Source organism: Dreissena polymorpha, chromosome 14, assembly GCF_020536995.1.
Source record: "Dreissena polymorpha isolate Duluth1 chromosome 14, UMN_Dpol_1.0, whole genome shotgun sequence".
NCBI lineage: Eukaryota > Metazoa > Mollusca > Bivalvia > Myida > Dreissenidae > Dreissena > Dreissena polymorpha.
Window position 1 is genome coordinate 47,651,774 of NC_068368.1, and position 16,102 is coordinate 47,667,875.

The window sequence follows — 16,102 nt, forward strand, 5'->3', positions numbered from 1 at the left end:
CTGTTGTAATACTCATCGTAAAATTTGGAAATCACATTGGTTAGCTTCTCGGACATCTTTAAATTCGTTTGTTTATCAAGTTAAACTTGGACGTGGCAAAACCGGAAGTGAGCACCGGTGAAGTGGTTCCCAGTTTCATATTGAATTTTATTTTTTATCCTGAATTATATATATGTCTGTCGCACAGTGAATTTTACATATATTTCAGTATAGTGAATAATTTCTTTGATTAAATATAATATTTGAATAAAAGACGCGTTTTCACTCAAAACGATAGTTCAGACCATGTGACTTTGTCTGGTGTACAAGAATGTCACGTGATCATGTAGTTTCGCCATGTTGCATGTTGTGAAAATTCAGCACGAGTTTTGACGACATCGATGTATGTAAGACGTCTGTCTTTGAGATTTTTCGAATTATGATGCATTATAAAAGTTGAACAACATATTTTTACGCATGTCTTTCTTTAAGTTAAGGTTAAAAGTTGTTTTAGAAATGTGCCAGGCAAGGTTCCATTCCGTGGCTTTCAATTCGCACCGCGTTTCGCGCGCGTCCTTTTAGTTTTACCCTCTTATCTGTTTGAATAAAACGCAAACAAGTTTAACGCGAGCATTGCTCGTCGTGCCACCATTCTTTGTTTTTGCACAGTGTATTTGAAATTTGCTCGCGGTTTAAAGTAAATTCAAATAATAGGATTGCATGACCTTATTCAGTTAGGTCACGTGATCAGTTATGCTAATCGCTCGTTCAAGTTGAACTTTCTCATGCGTACACATTTACACACATAATGATGGCACGTGTAATCGTGCGATGTTGGGTATGATCAGGGACCTTTGGGTCCCTAGTATGATTTATGCCATCCATCAATTAAGTTTTTTTTATCACAAATTGTGTTAAAGGGGCCTTTTCACAGATTTTGGCATGTTTTGAAGTTTGTCATTAAATGTTTTATATTGATAAATGTAAGCATTAAATTTCAAAAGCTCCAGTAAAAAATCAAAAATAAAATTTTAAAAAGGAAAAAAAAAGTAGCCAGCAGCAGGGCTGGAACCAGTGACCCCCGGAATCCTAAAGTAAAAACGCATTAGCCAACTGAGCTATCCTGCCAAGCATACACAAAACGCGTATTTTATACGTTATACAAGCAATCTTGGTAGTTTCACAAATTTATACGACAACAACAGAACTCTCCAAATTATTCAATTGTTTTGTGTTGCAACGCTTTATAATTTTTAAGTTTTTAAATCGTCAAAAGATGCATATAATGGCTATATTAGATCACGGCAAATGTTCAGTAATACTGTTTCCTCACAAATATCATAACTAAACAGAAAATGTGCAAATCTGAAACAACTTTTTTCAATTTTGTCAATTTACCAAACCGTGAAAAGATCCCTTTAATGTAGTGTCAATTTTCTTTAATAATAGGCTTATATCTAGGTTAGTGTTTATGGTATATGGGCAATGCGACCAAACTGACTTACAATTCACTTACCCCCTCCCGACCCACATGTCCCTTGATGGTTGGTTAAGGTTGATGCAATTTTCTACATGGATTTGAAAGTATAATTTGAACAAGATCCTCGTTTTGGTGGATTTTAATCAACATGAACAGGGTTTTTATGCTCCCCATATATATATATGGGGAGCATATACATGCAGTTGCCAGTTTGTCCTTACTTCCGTCACATTTTTATGTCCCCCACCCACTATAGTGGGGGACATATTGTTTTTGCCCTGTCTGTTGGTCTGTACGTTGGTCTGTTTACTCCAACTTTAACATTTGCAATAACTTTTTCAATATTCAAGATAGCAACTTGATATTTGGCATGCAGGGTTTTTTCTGCCTATTTTGGGAAAATGAGTCTGACCAAATTGGAAATTTTTTATCGACAAAATAATCCATTTTCGGAATTTTTGCTTCGATGAAACGGCTCATTTTGGGAAAACATTGTGAATTTATCATGCTTAAATAAGTCAGTGGTTTAACAAATAAATTTGTTTTTATTTGTTATTTTGTCTTCTTTATATTATAAACACATGCAATATTGGGCTTGCTCAGCGTTTATTCAAGTACTGAAATTTTGTTTTTCAGTTACAGTTACACTCTGAGATAAGAACTGTACAGTCAAAAACTTATAGCAGATATTTTTTACCAAAACAAACACTGATTAGTCACACAAGTTACAGTATAATTTTTCTCTGCTTTCTGTTTTTGAAAGCATCACACAGCTCCTCCAATGTTTTGGCATTCAGATCTAGACCTTCAATGCAGGTAAGCATCAGATGAGTAAGTTTGGTTTGTGTGAATGTGCTGCATAATGGGGAGCACAGCAGGTTCATGTTGCTGAATCCTCGCTCAACCACAGCAGTGCTTGTTGGTATGATACACATCAGTTGGACATTGATTTTCTTATATATCATAAGTCATAAGACACTTCTTTCTAAAAAAAACATTTTTTTTTGTTTTTTTTTTTTTTGAAATTGGGATTTTTTTTAATAATTTCGGTTTGGGACAGGTCCGTTTGCTTTGGGAACGCTTCCGTTTTCCAGAGGCGCAGACAGTGCTGAAAAACCCCTGGCATGCATGTGTATCTCATGGAGCTGCACATTTTAAGTGGTTAAAGGTCATCCTTCAAGGTTAGAGCCTTTTAATAGAGGTCAAATATATGTGGCCAAAATCGCTCATTTTATGAATACTTTTGCAATATTGAAGATAGCAACTTCATATTTGGCATGCATGTGTATCTCATGGAGCCGCACATTTTGAGTGGTGAAAGGTCAAGGTCATCCTTGAAGGTCAAATATATGTGGCCAAATCGCTCATTTTATGAATACTTTGGCAATATTGAAGATACCAACTTGATATTTGGCATGCATGTGTATCTCATGGAGCCACACATTTTGAGTGGTGAAAGGTCAAGGTCATCCTTCAAGGTCAGAGGTCAAGTATATGTGGCCAAAATGGCTCATTTTATGAATAATTTGGCAATATTGAAGATACCAACTTGATATTTGGCATGCATGTGTATCTCATGGAGCCGCACATTTTGAGTGGTGAAAGGTCAAGGTCATCCTTCAAGGTCAAAGGTAAAAAAAACACTTTTTCAAAGCGGCGTTTTCATGAAGCTGCACATTTTGAGTGGTGGAAGGTCAAGGTCAAGTTCATCCTTCAAGGTCAAAGGTAAAAAATAAATATAATTCAAAGGGGAGCAGAAGGGGACATAGTGTTTCCGACAAACACATTTCTTGTTTTGTTACAGTTTCTCATAGCGCCTTCAATATTTTACCGATCCCTTACATATTTGGCATGTATGTTCCTTGCATGGAACCTTTTGATGAAGTTTGAAGTCACTGGGATCAAGGTCAAGGTCACAGAGGCTAATAATAGATTTTTTCCTTCACACTTTTCTTAAAGTTTCTCATACTTTTGTTACAGTTTCTCATAGCGCCTTCAATATTTCACCGATCTCTTACATATTTGGCATGTAGGTACCTTGCATGGAACTTTACCTTTTGATGAAGTTTGAGGTCACAGGGGTCAAGGTCAAGGCCACCGAGCCTAATAATATATTTTTCCTTCACTTTTTTCTTACAGTTTCTCATACTTTTGTTACAGTTTCTCATAGCGCCTTCAATATTTCACCGATCTTTTTCATATTTGGCATGTAGGTACCTTGCATGGACCTCTACCTTTTCATGAGGTTTGAGGTCACTTGGGTCAAGGTCAAGGTCACAGAGGCTTATATTATATTTTTTCCGTCACTTTTTTCTTACACTTTCTCACAGAGCCTTCAATATTTTACCAAATCCTTACATATTTGGCATGAGGATACCTTGCATGGACCTCTAACTTTTGATGAGATTTGAGATCACTGCGGTCAAGGTCACCAAGGCTAAAAATAGATTTTTTCAGTCACTTTTATTACAGTTTCTCACAGCGCCTTCAATATTTTATCGATCTCTTACATATTTGGCTTGTAGGTATTTTGCATGGACCTCTACCTTTTGATGATGTTTGAGGTCACTGCGGTCAAGGTCACGGAGGCTAATAATAGATTTTTTCATCACAATTTTCTTACAGTTTCTCACAGCGCCTTCAATATTTTACCGATCTCTTACATACTTGGCATGTAGGTACCTTACATGAATCTCTACCTTTTGATGCGGTTTGAGGTCACTGCGGTCAAGGTCACCGAGGCTAATACATTTTTTGTAATAGATTTTTTCTGTCACACTTTCCTTACAGTTTCTCAAAGCGCCTTCAATATTTCAATGATCTTTTACATATTTGGCTTTTAGGTACCTTGCATGGACCTCTACCTTTTGATGAGGTTTAAGGTCACTTGGGTCAAGGTCAAGGTCCCCGAGGCTTATAATAGATATTCTCAAGGTCACACTTTTTTCAACACAATAAATCCATTTATCGACAAAGCATGATTGGGGAGCATCCATCAGTTTTACAGATATCCTTGTTTTCGAATGTTGTAATATTAATAATTGCTGGATATATGTCAGAATGCAATATAATACTAAAATTACAGACTTATTGTTGGTTGGGTATATCGAAATTAATGGACAGTTAAAATTACCAGGATTATATACGTTCATATCTAAGGATAATAACATAAAGGGAAATAATTGCTTTGTTCATGAAACTTGTTCACACACTTTAACATAGTTGTCATATTAAGAAAAACAGACTTTTATCGACAGTATTTGGAATAGTCTTAAACAAAGTTTTTGAAAAAAAAATCAAATGTTCTCAAGAAGTAATCAATCCTGGAATGCTGGGATCCCATGCTCCAACCATTCAGATGTAAAGAAATATAATAAATAAATCGTGTAGTGCCAGTATTTAGCGCTCTATTATTCATGGTACCCAATTTGCCCAATGTGAGAATTAAGTAGGAAATGAGATATTTTAGTATCCTTTTGGAAAGCCAAGATATACATGTAGTATTGATTTTACATCCCATCTATTTTGGAAAAAGAAGTGTTCAGTTTGATTTAGCATCAAGTACTTATTACTCAAATGTATACAAGCACCAACGAAAATATTAAGCAGTTAAGGAAATAAGGTACATGTATATCTTTGTATATTTCATTTTCAGACTGTTGTGACTTCCAGGTTCGGTCTCGTGGAATGTCTCTGCAATGGCAAGCCAATCCAAAACTGAGCCTGTATCACATCATGTGAGGTTTGAATCTCAGAGTCATGAGGCCTCTTCAGATGAGCAGCGACTGTTCCTGAAAGTGCTTGAAGACCTTAAATATGCTGTCTCAAAACTTGATGAAGAGAAATCTGATTTAGAAAATGAAGCAGATAAAGCAAACAGTCAGGATAGTCAAAAGAGTGGTATTTCTGTAACAAAACAAGAATCTCTAGGATCCATTGTAAAATTCAATTTTGTAAGATCTGAACCTGAAGAACCAGGCACTACTTCAGTGACCGTCTCACATAAAACAAAATCTCTTATTCTTAAAAAACTTCAAGAAGGTAATGACAAATCTCAGAACTGTTTATCATCAAATGCTCAGTCTTCATCATGCTCAATGGTAGATGATTTAAACATTTCGGACCAAAGTAATCAGATGCCTGTAAGGTATGTTAGTGTATCTAACATGGCAAAATTCTTGCCTGTATCCACGTGTAGTGTAAGTTCAGGAAATACAGTAGTGGCAATTATGGGTGCAAACAACATTGAGAAGATTGTTCCAAATGCAAAAACTGTGTCTTCTGTTACTAGTTTAAAGAATGTAAATGAAGCAGGCCATAAGCAATTGTCTACCTCAGTTTCGCCCACCAAACCTACAGAACAGTTGTTCCCGTGCAACTTTTGTGACTATTACAGCAACAACAAAAACTATCTGAAGCAACATTTACATCTAGTTCACAGTAATGATCGCCCGTTCAAGTGTCCATATTGTGACTATGCTGGCAAACGTAGTCATGCCTTGCGTGAACACTTAATTGTACACACTGATGAACGGCCTTTCCAGTGTCAAGTGTGTAACGCAACCTTCAGAAAGAAAGGTCACCTGACAAACCATGTGAAGCTCCATAACTCGAAACGGCTTGTTAAGTGCCCTCTGTGCAAAGTGCTTGTATATGATTCCGGAGAGAACGGACTTGACGCGCATTTGAAGAAGGAACATGACACTGAGCGTCTGTATGGTTGTGACTTGTGTGACCATGTGGCAGCAAATGAACCGGACATTCTCAAGCATCTTAATGAAAAACACATGTCCAAACTTGTTATATACAAATGTGACAGATGTCCCTTTCAATCAGCTGATTCTGTGGCATTCAGAGATCATGCCAAGTCGCATAGTTTATCAGATAGTCTAATCCAAATTAACAATGGAGGTCCGGTTAAGGTAATTGGGGTGGCTGCGGTTCCTAAAAGTGAAAAGCTTACTGATGTGTCAGTTGCGAACATCAAATTCTCCAGCAGCATACATAATGGGAGCTCAGGCCAAAGTTTGTCAGCAGTCTCACAGCCTGCCTTGGTGAAACCTCTGTTCATCAAGTGTTCTGAATGTGGCTTTGTTGCACAAGACTCTGAAGTAGTGAAAAGACACATGTTGGAGCATCTGAAAACACAGTTTGGAGAGGAATATGTCCAGCAGATAAGCAAAAGCTTTACCAAATCTTCATCTCAGTCCTCCAACACAGACCTACCATCGGAAACATTAACACCCCTACCGAAGGCCCCAATTCTGGTACCTGTTACCAACAGCAACCAAACAATGCATCGAAATGTTGGTAATGCTAAGATTGACATGAATTCACCTATCCTGGTGCCAGTGACAGATCCAAGCTTACTGAAAACCCTTCAGAATGCAGCTGTACAGGGGGCGTTGACAACTGTTACGTCGGCTTTGCAGTCGGCCAGCAGACCAGTGGTGTCAACTATTGTTAAAGCTGCACAATCCAGTAAAGGTAAAACTAGCCTGATAGTTTTGTTGGTGTCTGGGTTGGCACATGCAATGAAGACTATTAACAGTGTGTTGGGCATTGGCAGGGATTTCAATTGATGTATAATTCTGATATTACATGCAAGAAAATTGCAATTAACTTATTCTTCTCTGGAGCAAAAAAAACTGCATTGCATCATTCTTTTTGAAGCACATAAAGTCCTTTTTCAACTGCTCTAATTAATAATTCTTCCTAACCTGTGGTTAAGAAAGTAGTCAACATTTTTTTAAACTACCATGTTTTTTTTATATCCCCCACCACTATAGTGGGGGACATATTGTTTTTGCCCTGTCTGTTGATTTGTGTGTTTGTTTGTTTGCGTCAAACTTTAACATTTGCCATAACTTTGCAATATTGAAGATAGCAACTTGATATTTGGCATGCATGTGTATCTCATGGAGCTGCACATTTTGAGTGGTAAAAGGTCAAGGTCATCCTTTAATGTCAAAGGTCAAATATAAAGCTTTAAAGCGGCGCAGAAGGGGACATAGTGTTTCTGACAAACACATCTCTTGTTATTTACTTAAAATGAATCATTAAAGGTGAACTTCATGTTTATAATGAAAAATGCTATTTTATAGATACAAATATCCTAAGATTATTGAAAGCATGGTAGCCACAAAAATAAAAAAGCAATTTCTGATACTTTCGACAAACTGTCAATTTCATTAAAAAGCAGATGGCTACCAATTAGCAATGTCTGTTATATAGACAAAAAACTATCGAGTTTAGTAAACTGTCTCTTGCCAATATCTCCATGGTGTCCGACGTGTGCTCTGGTAAGATGTTTATTAAATGACTATCACAGCATCATGGAGGCAATTGTTTTATTGAATTTGTGAAATCATTGAGTGTTATGATTGAAGTGGTTGTTGTAAGCTATCAAAATGGACTTTTGGGAATTAAAATGGCAGTCGCTGGTTGTTGTTTGCAAGTAGGTGTTATTTGCAGGTATAATATAGAGTGAAATCGTTTGTGAGAAAATCGATGTGGTCGTTATGGACTGGGTTTGCTATTCAAAGGTGGTTGCTAAGGCAGGTTAGACTGTATCCATTCTGTGTCCATAATTTGTCACCTTACAATGTACTCGTATTCAATGCACTGTAGAATTACAATCAATAATATGAATTAAAATTGTGTTTTGTTCACAGCATGCGCATTAAACAATAAAAGTATTCCCAACAGAATTGTAATCTTGAGCATCGGCAAAAGACGCCTCACTGTCCGAGTCAGATTCAGAAAAATCTGACTGACAATATCTAAATTCCGTCTCATACATGTACAGTTCAACAGAAAATTTTTCATTATCATTGTCATATTCCATTTTCATTAAATTTTCTTACTCAAGTTGCAAGGAATTTTTCTTCCAAAGCCATATCCGAAGCCAGTTGGTTGTTGCGGGTAAATGAACACTGGTCAAACCTAAGTCACTATAAGTTTGTGTGAATGTGTGAACTGTTCAACATTAATATGACTTTGTCATATTCGTTCTCGCTAATAGTAATAACACTGTCATTGAATCATAGTGAGATGCAAAAACGTTTTTTTAAACAAACCATTTCAGGAGTTGTTGCAAAGCAGCCAACATCGACTGATAGTGATAAGATCCACTCTGGTCTCAGGGTGGTCCCATTTGCTCACAGTGGTGGACCTGTACAGACCATCACAGCTTTGCCAATTAGTCTGGACCAAGTGAAACAGGCTCAATCCAGCGCTATTAATGCTAGCAGACAGTTGAACATTTCTACCACAACAATAGCACCTTCACAGCCTGGTGGCTCGAGAACATCAGACTCTACAGGTTAAAATTTTTGGTCATTTTGTTTTTTAAAGATCCTTTTTGTACCCTTCACCTATTTTTCAACAACAAATTTTGTGAATAACCCTGTGCAACAAGTTTTTTTGTGTTATTGTTATTTATTATTCATATTGTTGATTTTGCAGTATTGATAGGCAATTTTATTTGCTATTATCAGATTTAATTAAGTACAAATTATGGTAAAGGGAAAAGTTTATTATTGAACAAGAATTTTACATATACGCAGGTTTGTTGTGTTCTCCCAAGACATAGGTCAAAATATCTAAAACCATGCTTAAAATTTTATCATTGTATTTTTATATCTACTATTTTCCATTTTAAGCACAAAATTGTTTGAAGTATTATAGAAGTAACATAGTTATTATAATTTCAGTGACAACCATAGCCTCTAGGGAAGGATCAGATGTTGTCCAAGATGGGTCAGGTTCAAAGATTGGTGGGTCAACCTTGACCGTTCCAGCCAAACTGCCACCAGAGAACCAGAAATCCCCACCTCCCAGACTGGTGTTCACTGACTGTGTTAGTTCACCAAGTGCAAAGAACACGTCTCATGAAGTCGTGTCAGCTATTGAATCAAGCGTTCCACAGAAACAAAGTAGTGTCCCTCTTGCAAAAACTCCACAAACCAAAGTACCAGAAAAGAATGTTGTGTATTACCTTGACACAACAGACAAATCTGTGGCAAGTTCAAATCCTAATACGGGCTTTATTCATGACAGAACTGCTGGAAGGTTCAGATGCACCCTGTGTGGATACACTTGCGACTCCCAGAGGACGGTCAAGGCACACATTTGGAGGCACACAGGGAACAAGAACGTCAACTACCCCATGTTCCAGAATGGGCCGCTGAGTGTGTATGAAGATGAACAATTGCCAGTATGTAAAAATGCCAGTGGTATAGATGAAGTCAGTAGAGCAGTAACTGAGTTGGAGAACTCACAGCAAGCTGAAGGTGCCAGTGAGAAGGGTCCAAAGCAGGTAAACTTCCCATCTGTGGTTATTTATGAGAAGACACCCAGCTTTGTGAGCAATGTTGCGCCCTTTTTGGCAAAAATGATTGCAAAAAAAACCCAGTGTGTTTCAGACAGTGACACAGAGAACAATGATACTGAGCAAACTACTGACCAACCCTTCGTGGAGCCAATGCCTGAGCAAGTGCCCAGCGATGAAGATAAAATAAACTATACAGTGGTACTGTCAGATACGAATGAAATAGTATGTGATGAGGTGGAGGAGGAAGAGGAAAGAAAACTTACAATTGATGAGTCAGAGACACTTTCTGGAGCAATACCTGTTGTACAGAACGTTGTCGTGGAAACTGTGAACAACCTGGAGTCAAGCAGTGACAGCTACACCTGCATGCAGAGCCAGCAGAACAGCCCCCGTGTGTGCGCTCACTCCCCTGACTCCGGGCTCACTGAGGTCACCATAGCAACCCACTCTCAGGACAATTCTTCCTCCAGTGGGGTTTTCTCCAGCAGTGAGCATGCAGTGGAAAATGGCAGAAAGAGATTACACCAGTTTGCAAATGGCTTTCTAGATAGCCTTGCACCCAAGAAAGCCAGACTTGAGAGGGAAGATTCTGCAGTTACGTTGCTGTCCTTGTTAAAGAAGGGCCCCAATTTCAACCCAGCTTGCCCACAGAACCAGCAATCATCTTCTAAACCTCCTTCAGTGAACTATTCAAATGCTTCCTCCCCTGGTCACGAGGATTCAAACAGCTTTGGTGAGTCTGAGGTGGTGGTTGGTATGAGGAAGCCAGGGATATCAACATCCCTGCTGGCGGTGATTGAGCAGCTCAGGGAACGCTCCAAGTCTGACCTGGAGGAGGAGAGACCTGTGCAGCCCTTGCCAAAAAAGCAGTACAAACGCAGAAGCAGGTATGTCAGGGCTTTTTTAATAATTAAGAATGACAATTAAGAAATGTTTCCTTATAAGTTTTACTTTACACCAGGGTCTTTTGTTCTCATATTCTAAGTTTGTTGCTACGCTAATCTGTGAACAAGTTTTGCATGTGGTTCTAGGAAGTATTTAATGTTCATATAGTTTTCGTTTTTAGCTCCTTACTAAAAAACCTTATTGAAGCCTCAATGACATGTTCTTAAGTTGTACAATTTACAAACTGTACATGATAAACATTGTATTCATTCATCAAGTCCACTTTTAATAAAAAAAATAAATTAATATCTAAAAGTAGAAGTGGCAAAGATCATACAAATTGTTATACTATTGATGGACAACAATTTTCAGTATGACATGCTTGAAAATTTATCTGCAGAAAGAACTCGTTGGAAGACAACTCTCCTGCCTCCGGTATTGAGAACGTGGAGGAGTTTGTGAAGGCAGGAGAGGTGAAGTACCGTTGTAAGCTGTGCCACTATACCAGCGAGAGCACGCAGTTCCTGCGCCAGCACATGAAGCTACACAAGCCTAAGCAGCAGTTTGAGTGTTCCCTGTGCGACCTGATAGCCGAGTCCAGCGAGGCACTGCAGGATCACATGATACAACACTGCAAGGTGCGCAAGTACCAGTGCAAGCTCTGCACCTCCATGTTCAACTACAAGAGTCAGTTGCGCGCTCACATGCGCATGCATAATGACCAGGACATCATGATGTGCGATTACTGTGACTTTGAGACTCGTAATTCGGTGACTTACAAGATGCATGTGAAGGGTCACATGTCCAAACCACCCTACAAATGTAACTTATGCAATGCAGAGTTTACCAGTAGTCAGGAAATGAGAGTTCATATTCGTGAAGATTGTGCTGATAAGAGTTTTAGCCCATTTAAGTGTAATGAATGTGAGTTTACCAGTTATGGAAGGAGAGAGCTGAAAAACCACCAAAGAATTCACATGGGTAAAGCAATAGTTCTTGTACCAAAACGATGCCCATACTGCGACTATGTTGATGGAACAATAGAGCAAATAAGGAAACACATCTCAGAGGTTCATGGCGAATCAAAACCGCTGAAGTGCGACATGTGCGGTTTTGTTGCCGTTTCTATACGCAGTCTGAAGTCTCACATGAAACGTCACGTTAACGATCAGCGCTTTGTGGCCCAGCCCCTGGAGCAATACAAGTGTAACCTGTGTGGGTATGTGTGCCACCATCTGCCCTCCCTCAAGTCACACATGTGGAGACACGCCCCAGACCTTCATTACAGCTACGAGTTCACCAATGACGTAATCAATGCAGCTATAGACTTTGACTGTCTTAAAGGCGTCTCTGACACCAATGAAGACCACGTGGAGTCCTTTAGAAATCTCATCATGGAGAAGATGAAGGTGAACGGTCTGGATCTCACAGGACAAGATTTAGACGAGAGCGCGAAGGCGTGCTGCTGGGTTACGTTTCGCTGCTGTCAGTGTGGCTTTGAGACCATCAACAAGGCAGAACTGAACCTGCATATGGGTGAGCATACTGACGTGATCAAGATGACGCTGGAGGTGGCAGATACTGGCGACTCTGGGCGACTGTCCCAGGAGGAGGAGGACTTGGATGAGTGAACAATTGGAGTTGTGTTGTCAAGTGTTGTGGCATTATCTCTGTTTAGCTATTTATTTGTTGTATATTTCAACACTGAAATCTGTGTATTATAGATTACTTATTGATTATACATGCACCTGTAATGTACCGCAAATGTTTTTGTGTCAAACATGCTGCTGAAAAATAGTGGTTTTAACTTTAGCTATGTTAGGATTATAATATTTTATTGATGATGCCTGTCTTCTTTCAGAAAGCCATTAATTAAGCCTTGTTTTTAATGGCATATTAGATACTTTGTAAATGATGGCATATTAGATACTTTGTAAAATTATAGTATAATGGCATGATTTTGTTTTGCTTTTTAAATAATTTAGAAAAGATTTGTTATCATTTATACCTGTAAAATGTCAAGTTAAGTATTTTAGCCTACTATGAATTTGAGATTTAATGGTAACTTACTGATATATTTCTGCAAAAATCATTAGGCAGCTGTTTGTGTGCTTGCTCACAGTTTGTTAATGTTATCTCTTACATTATGTGTTGCTGTATTTTACTAGCCATTTACTTTTTATGAAAAGTTTAATGTCGATATAGATCTTGGTCTACTTATTTTCTTATATTTTATAGTGACATGTATAACTTTTCATTCATCAATAACGCATTGCAAATAGGTACATGTAATTTTTTAAGAGGCAGCTTAGACCCATATAAGCTTTATCGTTTATTTTAATTGTATTTGATCCTATTGTATGATAGCATTGGCCTCTCTGAAAATTGTTCTATTTTGTGAGAAAAAAAGCTGTCAGAAGGAAAACCAGTTTTTCTTGTATTGCTATAATAAACCCTTGTTAATAAGTTACATTTATACCCATTCATCATAAAACTTGCTCAGAACATTTGTTCTTATAATATCCAGGCAGAGTTCACAAATTGTTCTTGGAATTTTAGAAACATGTCTGCCAGGGGGGGGAGAGTAGTTTTTCCTATTAATATCTAGCCTGAGTTAGCAAAATAATTCTGTTTTGACCCTTGGGTCTCATATGAGCTCCTTAGCCTCTTGTTTTGCATGTGTGTGATTTGATATCGGCACCAATTAGTCACATATATTTTGTATTGGGTCGTAAACAGTGTGTTATTATTTGGCACTTTGTTTGTAAATACCAGTAGGTTTTATGTTTAAAAATGTACAGAACTATGACAACAAAATATTCTCAATCTCAGATTTTTACATAAAACCAAACACTTGTTTATAACATACATGATGTGTTGCTAATAAGTATAACAAAACAAGATCTTTAAGGTTTCAACGATGTTTCATGAATTTACAGAACAAGAATCTCATATTATAACATTTTGGATACTAGAATTACTGCTCGATCTTAATTTGAAACAACAGAGTGATTTACCTTTGCATTCATGAGTTCATGAGAGAACAATGCATGGAGTCCAATTTTCACATGGTCTCTATTAAGTGGTCTGTAGTATTTTGTTTAATAAATGAACTCTACTAGTTACTTCATGATATCATTTTTTCAGACAGCTAATGTATAGTTCTGATATGCCTACAGTTTTATTTTGTTGCATAAATACTGAAAGTATGCATGTATATAAACCAACACTGTTTTAGTACCTTTTTAGCTCATCTATTTTTTGAAAAAAAATTATGAGCTATTGTCATCACCTTGGCGTCGGCGTCTACTTCGGCGTCGGCGTTGGCGTCCGGTTAAGTTTTGCGTTTAGGTCCACTTTTCTCAGAAAGTATCAATGCTATTGCATTCAAACTTGGTACACTTACTTACTATCATGAGGGGACTGGGCAGGCAAAGTTAGATAACTCTGGCGTGCATTTTGACTGAATTATGTGCCCTTTTTATACTTAGAAAATTGAAAATTTTGGTTAAGTTTTGCGTTTAGGTCCACTTTTTTCAGAAAGTATCAATGCTATTGCATTAAAACTTGGTACACTTACTAACTATCATGAGGGGACCGGGCAGGCAAAGTTAGATAACTCTGGCGTGCATTTTGACAGAATTATGTGCCCTTTTTATACTTAGAAAATTGAAAATTTTGGTTAAGTTTTGTGTTTAGGTCCATTTTATTCCTTAAGTATCAAAGCTATTACTTTCATACTTGCAACACTTACTAACTATCATAAGGGGACTGTGCAGGAAAAGTAATGTAACTCTGACTGGCATTTTGACAGAATTATGTGCCCTTTTTATACTTAGAAAATTGAAAATTTGGTTATGTTTTGTGTTTAGGTCCACTTTATTCCTACAGTATCAAAGCTATTGCTTTCATACTTGCAACACTTATTAACTATCGTAAAGAGATTGTGCAGGCAAAGTTATGTAACTCTGACTGGCATTTGGACGGAATTATGGGCCCTTTATACTTAGAAAATTGAAAGTTTGGTTAAGTTTTGTGTTTTGGTCCACCTTACCCCTAAAGTATCATAGATATTGCTTTTATACTTGGAACACTCGCAAACTATCATAAGGGTACAGTAAAAGGACAAGTTGCATAACTCTGGATGTCATTTTTACGGAATTATGGCCCTTTTTTGACTTAGTAACTTTGAATATATGGTTAAATTTTGTGTTTGGATCCACTTTACTTCTTAAGTATCAAGGCTATTGCTTTCAAACTTCAAATACTTTCATGCTATCATGAGGTTACTGTACCTGGCAAGTTGAATTTTACCTTGACCTTTGAATGACCTTGACTCTCAAGGTCAAATTATTAAATTTTGCTAAAATTGCCATAACTTCTTTATTTATGATTAGATTTGATTGATACTTTGACAAAACTACTCTTACCTGACATACCACAATAGACTCCACCCAAACCATCGCCCGTGCCCCCCCCCTTCCCCCCCGAATCCCCCCCCCTATTTTTTTTTTTTTAAGATCATCTCACAAATGACCACCACACCCTCACACTATACCCCCCCCCCACCCCACCCCCTCCCAATTTTTTTTTTTTAACGGTTAAAAAACAAAACTATTTATTTTGATATTTTATGTTTGAAATACCGTCCAACCATCGCACCCAAGAACCCCCCCCCCACTCCCCTTCCCCCACCCGAAATCCTCCCCCCCCCCATCCTCCCCCTCCCCTAAATTTTTTTTTTTTAAGATCATCTCACAAATTACCACCACACCCTCACACTATACCCCCCACCTCAACCCCCCCCCCCCCCCCCCCCCCCTAATTTTTTTTTGAAACGGTTTAAAAAACACAAATATTTATTTTTATTATTTTATGTTTTGAAATGCCATCCAACCATCGCACCAAGAATCCCCCACCCCCCTACCCCCCCCCCCCCCACCCCCCCCCCCCCCCCCCCCCCCATTTTTTTTTCCTTTTTTTCGCATTTTTGGAAGATAATGTAATAAATGTCCACACCCCCACACAATGCACCCCTCTTCACTCCACCCCTCCCTCCTTTGTGATTGAAAATGAGAGTCCCTTCACCTTTAAAAAGAAAATAGATGAGCGGTCTGCACCTGCAAGGCGGTGCTCTTGTTTATTATTAATTTGATCTGAACTCTATGTTACAATGCATGTGCATATAACTTAAATGTTTGTTTGTTCATCTGGTATTGCTTTCAAATCAGTCATTATTTACCACTACTGAAATTGTGAATTTCTACACAATTAACACTCATGAGAGAAAGAAGTGCTAGTTTTTCATTGTATTTTCCTGCCATTTGTGTTTGCTTGGTAAACTTCGAACAATAGTTTGCTTTAAAGAAATATATGTTTAAATTTTGCAGTAGATCCAGTTAGTAACATATGATATTAATATA

General features: G+C 37.9%; 1 protein-coding gene across 2 annotated transcripts; it reads left to right on the plus strand.

Moving 5' to 3' along the window:
* Nucleotides 1-317: 317 nt before the first annotated feature.
* LOC127858532 (zinc finger protein 507-like) lies at nucleotides 318-15,148 on the plus strand. 2 transcript variants are annotated; one of them, XM_052395736.1, is made up of 5 exons: nucleotides 318-382; nucleotides 5,115-6,946; nucleotides 8,547-8,783; nucleotides 9,175-10,681; nucleotides 11,080-15,148. In XM_052395736.1, exons 2-5 carry the CDS (start codon nucleotides 5,158-5,160, stop codon nucleotides 12,308-12,310), a joined length of 4,764 nt encoding a protein of 1,587 aa, XP_052251696.1. In that variant the 5' UTR covers nucleotides 318-382; nucleotides 5,115-5,157; the 3' UTR covers nucleotides 12,311-15,148. The 2 variants fall into 2 exon arrangements, with proteins under 2 accessions (XP_052251696.1, XP_052251697.1); XM_052395737.1 differs by having other exon boundaries at nucleotides 319-382; nucleotides 5,132-6,946.
* Nucleotides 15,149-16,102: the final 954 nt, after the last annotated feature.